General features: G+C 53.6%; 1 protein-coding gene across 5 annotated transcripts in view; it reads left to right on the top strand.

Annotated features, from left to right (window-relative positions):
- The first annotated feature begins 7,494 nt into the window (after window positions 1-7,494).
- IFT27 (intraflagellar transport 27) overlaps window positions 7,495-8,910 on the top strand; it is a 19,522-nt gene continuing 18,106 nt past the window's right edge. For 2 of the 5 annotated variants that reach the window (XM_006156515.2, XM_006156520.3), the window contains exons 1-2: window positions 7,495-7,552; window positions 7,837-7,955. In XM_006156515.2, coding sequence (XP_006156577.1) covers window positions 7,922-7,955 — 34 coding nt within the window. In that variant the 5' untranslated portion in view covers window positions 7,495-7,552; window positions 7,837-7,921. Of the gene's footprint in view, window positions 7,956-8,910 lie in introns of all 5 variants that reach the window. The other 3 variants (XM_006156517.2, XM_006156519.3, XM_006156516.2) reach the window with 3 other exon arrangements.

Genomic DNA, 8,910 nt, shown 5'->3' with positions numbered 1-8,910 from the left:
GAAACCTGGCAGGAGTTCACAAGGTAAGGAGGGGACAGCAGGGTAAAGGCCCTGAGGCAGGACAGCTGGGTCATGTTTGAGGACCCCAGAGAGCCAGCTGCCCTGGGGACAGGAAGTAAGACAGCCCCAGAGGAGGCACCTTCTGCTCGCTGGGTGGCAGCTCCATGGGCCAGGCAGACCACACCCTAAGGACAGCAGGCAGCTCTGGAGGGGGCTCTGGAATGGGATGAGATTCAGGAAATCACTCTAGAGCGAAGAGCAAGAGGTGGGGCCGGACAGCGATACAGCCGTACACACTGCAAGGCTGACCCACACGGAAGGTTCCAGGTTCGCCCCAGAGACCTCCCTGACAACACCAGACACTGGTATATATCCACAATCCAGAGCTGGCTGAGGCTGGAGGCGGATCGCGATATCAAGACCCTTTTGGGGGTGCACACTCTCTCTCTCAGAAGAAAGAAACTTTAAGTCAAAGAAATAGAACAAGGGCACTTTGGATGCTGACACTGGGCCTCTGTAAGGCACATGGGAGAGAAAAGCAGAGTGTGTGCCAGCTTCTGCTGTTGGGGAAGAGGCTAGAGAAAGGATGGAAAAGAACGTTTCTGCATATTTGAGAGGGCGGATGAGTGACCAGTAAGGCTAGCAAGATTCCTGGGATGCAGACCCAGGGCAGGAGTGGGGGAATGTTCTCTGTGGATCTCCTCTTATCTTTTGCATTTGTAACCCTGGCCCAAGATTGTCTGCTCAAAATGAAACTTCTTTAACCTGTGCTGGCTGCCGGTGGCAACCAGAGCAGGAGCTGAGAGTGGCTTTGGGGACATGATGAGAAAATGAGACCTGGCTTCTGGGCTGCTCGATTTGGGTGGGGGCCTGAGTGCTGAGCGTGGGTACAGCTATGCGGGAGGCTAGTCTGGGAAGACAACTGTGTCCCTCAGTTCCAGGGAATTAGGTGGGGTGGGGGCTGGCAAAGTGGCGGAAGAGAGGGACAGGGACATGAGCAGCTGAACTGTGCCGGTATCAGAATCCGGCCGAGGTGCGGAATGAGCCATCGGGAGTCGGGTGGACACAAGCTCATCCCGAGGCACAGAAAGGGAGCAGTGAGGGACATCGGCAGGCCGGGGTGGGTCCTCAGGTAGGACCCAGGAGCCCCAGGCTCAAGGCTCTGTGCCTGGGAGAGAGATGCCCAAGTGAGTATCAGCCCTCCAGCAGCCTCTCCGCTCCCCATCAGGCAGCAAACGGAGACAGGCTAAACGGCGAATGTTCTGGAAAAGCTCTTGGCTTCTGCAGATGAGCTATTGGGGCTATAAAGAAGGACTCTGGTGGCTCTGGAAGGATGATTTGCTCAACTTTAAATAAAGGCAGCAGCGAGGTATATCAAGGGGGCGGGTGGCCCTGGGCTCCCTCCTGCCGCAGGCATTTCCCCGGCTGCTGCTGCCCCCTGCTGACAGAACCAGGACATCGCGGCCCCCGTGTCCTGCCGAGGCCGCAGCTCAAGGCTGCACTTTGCATTCCGGGCGCACAGAAGGTGAGTCAGTCCCATTTCCTCTGCCCTTTATTGAGATGGCCACCGCCAAGCACTGCATCAGCGGACACATAAACAACTAGGCCCACGTGAACAGGAACCGAACAGCAAAGGTCATTGCGAGGAGGCAGTGTTAAAGGAAATGGTAAACAGCCCTGCCGCAGGATAAACCCCCTCAGGGGAATCCATCCTAGTCCTGGTGGCTGTTCATCAGAGCCGGTACCCAAGTCTTATCACCTGCGAGGTGTGTTCCAGACCCCGCACCTGGGCTAACTCCCCAAGCCTGGCAGCCCACGGAGCAAGTATGGGGAAACTGAGACACAGCGAGGTGAGGTGGCAGGGCAGGGGCTGAAGCCCAGGCAGGCTGAATCCCAAGCCCCTGCGGATTCCAGCTCTGAAGTCAATATCCTTTAGTCTGTGCGCTCCTGCCTCTCACCCCTGGAAGATGTTGCCCCAGAGACAGCTGGCGATATCTCGTGCGGGTTGTCTGAATGAGGGAGCTGATTCTAGTGGACAGAGAACAGACAGGCTGCCAAAGAGCGTGGAGGACAGCCCCCCGCGACAAACAGTATCATTCCAAAATGTCAACAGTATCAAGGTAGAGAAACTCAGATCTAAATACAGGCAATGCCCACAGGCCTTCTGGCCCTCTCCTTCTGGCTTTGAGCATTTGCTTTAACGATGTACACGAGGTGTTCCCCCCAAGGCCTGGTGCAGAGACTCCCAAGATGCCTTTCCCCACTGATTTCCCTGGGAATTTCCGATTTTCCCAGAGGGATGGTCTTACATCGAACAGTCCTGCTACTGCACCCTAGAGAGATGGGAGCTGTTGGGACCCAGGCAAAGTAAGAATCTCCTGGCTGCAGACTCAGGCCCGGCGTGGCCATGAGCTGCCCAGCTCTGCGTGTGGAATATTGCGGCTGTCCCTGGCACTGAGCTGTGGTTCATATGCACGCTGCCAGTCAGGGCTGTCGGGAGGCATTCGGCCCCAGGATGATTGAACACTCCCTGGGAACAGCTTGCCAGCAGCTGCCTCTCACTCTCCTCTTACCCAAACCCCTTGCTTTGTAACCAGCCCAAACTGCCCTGTCCTCGGCCTTGGGAAACAGCACTGTTAACCCCTCCTCCTCCACAGCACATACGGGTCTACCTAGGGGTGCATCAGGGAGATGAGAAGAAACCAAGATTAGGCCACCCCCAGCGGAGTAATCGCGACACCCTGTCTAGTAGTACGCCCATTCCCTGTGTAATAATTGGTGCTCAAGAATGGGTCCTTGGGGACCAGCAGTTAGTGTAATGGCAATGTCGCTGGACTCCGATGTAGTCGACTGTGGTTTGAGTCCTGGACCCAGCGGCTTAAACTCATGCCGGGCGTGTGTGCGTGCGTGCCCAAGATCCCGAGAGGAGAATGGAGGAGAAGGGATTGCGGTTTGGCCATCCCCTGTGGGGAGGGTGATTTCTCGCTTTCTATCTCTTTGTCTCTCTCTGTCTTTCTGGCGAGCACACACGCCCTATAGCAAAAACCTCTCAAAAAAATAAATAAATAAATAAATAAGAATGGGTCATTGTTGAATGAGCAAATGACCAAAAGGGTAAATGGGTCCTTGTTGAATGAGCAAATGACCAAAAGGGTAAAACCTAGGAGGTTCATTCGTTTGTTCAAAAATATTTACTGAGCTAGCCAGTGGCATGATGGGTAAGGCAGCTGAATCCCACATAGGTAACTGCATGGTTTGAGTCCCAGACCCAGTGGCTTAAAACATATGCCATGTGCAGGTGCATGCATGCCCCGAACCCAAAGAGGAGAATGAAAGAGAAGGGGCTGTGGCATGGCCATGGCCCTGGCGTGGGATGGGGCATGATTTTTCCCTTTCTCTCTCTCTCTCTGTCTCTCTCTGGCAAGTGCATTCACCCTAGAACAAACAAACAAACAACAAAAACCTTACTGATTGTGTCTCCACACTGCTAGATGCTGGGTGAACTTAAAAACAAAATCCCTGTTCTCAGGAAGTTTACCTTTTGGTGCAGGGAGACAGATACTACATAACAAACAAAGAATGACGGACTATAATCCAGGTAGTGGTGCGTGCTTAGAAGGATGTACAGTGAGGCGAGAAGATGGAGACCAACAGATTGGGGGAAATTCCTAGACTGCGTGGTGGCGAAGGCTTCCATAGGGTGTGACATCTGAGCAGAGATTTGAAGGTCGGGAGGGAAGGAACCATGCAGCCACATTCGGAACAGTACATGCAAAGGCCCTGAGGTGGACGTGTTCTCGGGCGGCTGGAGAAACAGGAAAGTGGGCAGATATTCTTGTAGGTGAAGGTGGGTCCTGGCATAAGCTAAGAGCAGTGTTTCTCCAACAAGAGGGTACATCCCGATCACCAGGAGGGCGACGAAAACCAAGTGTGGACTTCCCTGCCAGTGTTCAGCCAGTCTGGGGGGAGCTGGGAATGGGCGTTTCTAACAAATGCCCTGGTGAGCCTGAGGCCTTGGCCCAGGGACCGCAGCGTATTCGGTCTTCATGCACCAAGCCCTCTCACTCAGCGCTTGTTACATGCAGTCGTGGGCCGGCATTGCTTGACTGCCTGCCTCCCACTGGGCTGATGGTCCACCTCTGCATCCTAGCGCTTAGTAAGCACTCAATAAAATATTCGCTGAATGAATTTCTCAAGGAAGGACTCTATGCTGGGCCTTGCCTCGCTGTCTGTCATCATTCAGTTGCATGCTTGACTCCAAGCAGATGCTTGGGTCACAGTGTACCTGGCCAGTCCCATCTCCTACCTGTCTCCTGTTTATACCTGGGCAAGAGCAGCAGCTGCCATCTCCAAACATGCGATACACTCCCACAACCTCAGGCCTTGGCATGGCCATCCCATCTACTTAACACATTCTTTCCCCTGGCTCACCTTATAAATCCCTACCATTCTTCAGAACTCTCCTTCCAGAATACCTTTCTCAACTCCCTCTCTACCCAGCCAGGTGAGGACCGCTCCTCGAGTACAAGAAGTCCCATGTCTACTCACGTCACAATAATCTGTTCCCACGTGTCTTCCTGTCCCGATCAGAGGTCACAGACAGGCAGTCCCAGGTTGAACCACTCAACAGAAGTTTCTACTGCAACTCCAGGGTTTTAATGTAAGTTCACTGCCAAAACTTAAGGGCCTTAACTTAACTCACACAAAAATCCAGATTCCTGGCTCTTCAGGGACCTACAACCCTGGGCCCACACTCCCACGTGGCCCTGATATGCCAGAAGTAGGACCTGGGACACTGTCATCTTCACTTCAGTGACCTCAGCAACCAATACAGTGCCTAGCCTATGGTAGGCACTCAAAAAAAAAAAAAAGTTTCTTAATGAAATCAGAGAGATTATACCAGGAAATGGAGGGGAAATTAGGGGGTGTGGGGGTGGTCCTGGCTCTAGTCGGCTGTAGCAAGACCTTGGGCTCTCTCTGGAACTCAGTTTCTTTTCCTTAAAGTCATGATGACTTCCTTTTCCCAAGTGGTGACATCAACCAAGAGAGGATGTTAGAGCTTGGCATCTGCCTGACATACAGTGCTTACTCTGGACTTGAATGTGTCCCTAAAAGTACTTACCTTGGAAACATAATCTCCAACGCAAGTGTAGGAGGTGGGGCCCTATGAGGAGACAGAGTCTTATGGCAGAACTCTTATGGGTGGATAGATGTCATCATGGAGGGGGCAAGTCGAGCCCAGGTCATGGAGCAAGTCGGCCCAGTGCCTCTCTCTTTTGCACAAGCTTGCCTGCCTTTCTGTGATAGGACGATGCAGCCTCCAGGCCCTCACAGAGGCTGGCATAAAGCCCTGGGGACTGCCAGCCTCCAGAACTGTGAGAATGAACATCTTTTCCTTCTAAATTACCCAGTCTGCGGTACTCTGTGACAGCGACAGCGAACAGACTGAGATAAGGCTCAGTAAACATGCAGTATTTTGCAAGGAACTCAGTGCCTACTTGCTCCCTGGGATCAGCCCAAGTGTGAGAGGAGCTGGAGGCAGGAGAGGCCTCTGCTGGGCAGGGCTGGCAGCACATATGCTTTCCTGCTTTGCCCCTCACCAGCTGCATGACCTTAGGCATTCCACTTAACCTCATTTGAACCTTGGTGTCCCACATCTTTCGAGTGGGGTGCTGTGAGTCTCACAGGGGTTATCATGAATATGAAATATGAACAGGAACATTAAGTGAATTCATCCTTAAAAGCACTTAGAACAAGGCCAGCATTCAGAACGTGCCCAACACGCGCCAGCTCTGGCTGTTGCAGCAGCTCAGAGAGGGACGGGTCAGGACCTTCTCAGGGGCCCTCGGGGGTCCTACGTTCTCTACCACCGTCAGCCCAGTGACTCAGTCACACAGCTATCATCGAGTCATCAAGAATGTATGGCCCCGTGGGGAGAGGGGGCAGGCTTCACTCTACAGATGTTTATGTTTCTCTGGAAAGGTCCAAATGCTCTCGCCACGGTGCTGACCACAGTCACACCGAGAAGCAGCCACACAAGGCGGGTATGGGTGTGGTGCAGGGAATAACTCTCTAAGGAGGCTTCCCCCAAATGTATCTGTCTTAGCTACACAGAGCTGCCTCCAGAGGGGCTCACTCAAGGGGTCCTCTAAAGGATGAACAGGGTCACTCACCATTCATGGAGAACAAGAGGGTCAGCAAGATCAAGGCAGAAGACCAGCCAGAGGCTTTCTGCTTACCTAGGCCTGGGGTGTCTGAGACGGACTCACAGGATGTCTCCAGAGAAAGGTGGGTAAGCACAATGAAGGAGACAGGTCTTTGCCATAATGCCGGGAACGAATTCCAAGGAAGGAACATTCCGGCCAATTTAATTGCTTTACTCTGGATTTGGGGCTGAAAGCTTCACAGCCATGTAGCGTGTGCATGCCTGCTCATGCTCCTCCATGCATGCACACACATGCTCTGCAGAGCAGCCCAGAAAAGGCAAACCAGTGCAGACGTCAGGAGGGCATGGGACCCCTTCGTGAGGGCATCGCAGCGTGAGGACAGGGGCTGCCTTTGGCCAGACTATGACTGCGACGATAAACCAAGCCCTCTCATCCACCCGCCACCACTTACTGAGAACCTACTCTATCCCAGCTTACGAGCTTCCTGTCAACCGCACAACCGCCCTATGAGACAGGTTCTACTAACCGCATCTTTAGAGGCACAGAGGGTGAGGAGACCCCCCTAGGAGGGAAGGTGGCAGTGACTCAGTGCAAGGGGAGCCTCCCGGGAAAATCAACAGGTATTCCGGAGCCTCCCCGTGTCCTGGACCACACACACTGTGTGCTCTGCGGTGCCCTCTCCACTTTACAGGAGAGGAAAGAATGGCATTCAGTCCCCGAGTCCAACCACCCAGCAGCATCAGTTTACTCGTGTCCTCTGCTGTTCACAGACAGCGCTTTAAACACTTTATGTCTTAGATTTTTAAGCACATAACATCCTGTGGCTTTAAAAAATGAGATTTCCCTGCTCGCTGCGGAGTCAGGGACTGATTTTCTGATGCACCTTGCAGCCGTGCTTCCGGGACAAGAACGCGGGAGACGTCAAACCGGCTAAAAGCGAAGCTTCGGCCGCTGAGGCCTAGTCCACTACGCAGGCGCCTCTCCAGACTGACGCGCGCCGGACCAGCCCCTCGCGGGCGAACCCACTTGCAGGAGGGCAGAGGGGTGCGTCCCCGGCCCTCCCGAAAATAGTCCAAACCAGCCCGGCCAATCAGAAAGCTCTTTTATCACAGCCTCTGGGGCGCGTTGTTGGAGCTTCTCATCCCGGAACTCTGGCGGAGCGGGGTCCGGAGATGGAAGTGATTGACATATTCTTCAACCATTCACCAAGCGGGGCTAACTTGAAGAACAGATATTGCTGCGAATAGCCTCTTAAAAATAGCTGTTCGCCACGCCCACCTTTCCCACTTCGGGGCTGGGAGCTCTCGGTGCAGCCAATCGAGGGTCAGTAAGAAGGAGGAGGCGGGCAGGTGGGCGGTGGTTGCCTGGCGATCGCGACTGGAGAGGTGTTTGGGACTTGAGGGGATCCGGGTCAGGTTTCTCCGATCTTACTGGGCTGGACTGGCCTGGGCTCACGGGTGGGGCTGGGGACTGGAGCCCCGTTGCCGTGCTTGCACCTTTCCAGGCTGCTTTGTGGGACGTTAAGGCGACCCGTCTGCGTCTTCTTGGTCCCATCCCCGGCCCATCAGCTCCGTATCTGCCTCCTGTCCCGCCCAGAACTTCCAGGCCCCATCTGTCCCCCTCTTGCGGCGGCCACCGGCCCTCAGGCCTCCCCACTTGCCTTTCCCAGGTTGGCCCAGGGCCCCGAAGTCCACCCACCACCGCCTGGAACCCACGCCCTTGCGCTCCCAGGTCTGCGGTAGTGGTTGGTTACCATGGTGAAGCTGGCAGCCAAATGCATCCTGGCAGGTGAGTCTGAAAAGTCGCGCATGAATACAGTGGTGTCCGAAGTGCAAGCCATAATTTAGTCAGAGCTTGTGTTCACGTCTTTCTTCTCCCCTCTCCCTTTCTCAGAGGAGAGTGACTGCAGTTCCTGGTAAATTCCACTAGCCATGGAAGAACTCTTCCAGTGCACGTTTGTACCAGAGTCACCTGATTTACTGGGCGGGCTCTGTCGTTTCCTGAGACCACCTTCACCAGTTTGAGCTGTAGTCAACAGTAGACTCATTAAAAAGTCAAGTTAAGCAAACCATGCGGCTTCAACTAAGTAGCTTGCTCTACCCCAGAGTTAGGTATTATTACTTACAGGATGTTTTTCCTGACCATGGCCCTCTAGGGGAGGACTTACAAGGATAGGACAGTATTGTAGTTGACCGGAGTTGGCAAAAGCACCTGTGTATTTTCTGTAGGACCTGAAGGAACCCCACTCTCCAGAAGACATAAAAGTCGAGTCCCCCAAATGCAGGAATCTTTGTTTTGTTGACTGGCATGTCCCAAGCACCCAGAACAAGGCCTGGAACATAGTAGGTACTCACTAAGTATTTGTAGGTTGGGTGAACACGTGACATGCACACGAGTATTGATCATTCCTCACATCAGAAAAGCCATCATCTGGGGTATAGACCCACAAATGCAGAACACTGTTTTAACCCAGTCCTGACTACACATCAGACTTGTATATTTCAGTCCGTCCTCTCACCAAAGCACTGGGAGGTAAGAGGCTACCGTAGGGTTCAGTTCTGACAGAGGCACCGAGAGGTGTTGCCCAAGGCCAATCCCACAAAGGTCATTCATTGGATTTCACCCCTCAGATCTGCCCAACCCAGGACTAGAACCCTGAACCTGGGTTACTGTTGAGCCTGCACCCTTTCCAGATGTCCCTAAGCAGCTCAGGAAGAGAGTGACAAGAAATGATGGAGGGAAA

This window comes from Tupaia chinensis, unplaced genomic scaffold (assembly GCF_000334495.1).
Source record: "Tupaia chinensis unplaced genomic scaffold, TupChi_1.0 Scaffold000496_1, whole genome shotgun sequence".
In the NCBI taxonomy this organism is placed as follows: domain Eukaryota; kingdom Metazoa; phylum Chordata; class Mammalia; order Scandentia; family Tupaiidae; genus Tupaia; species Tupaia belangeri.
The sequence above is the reverse complement of the archived record's forward strand: the minus strand, read 5'-3'. Positions and strand labels throughout refer to the sequence as shown.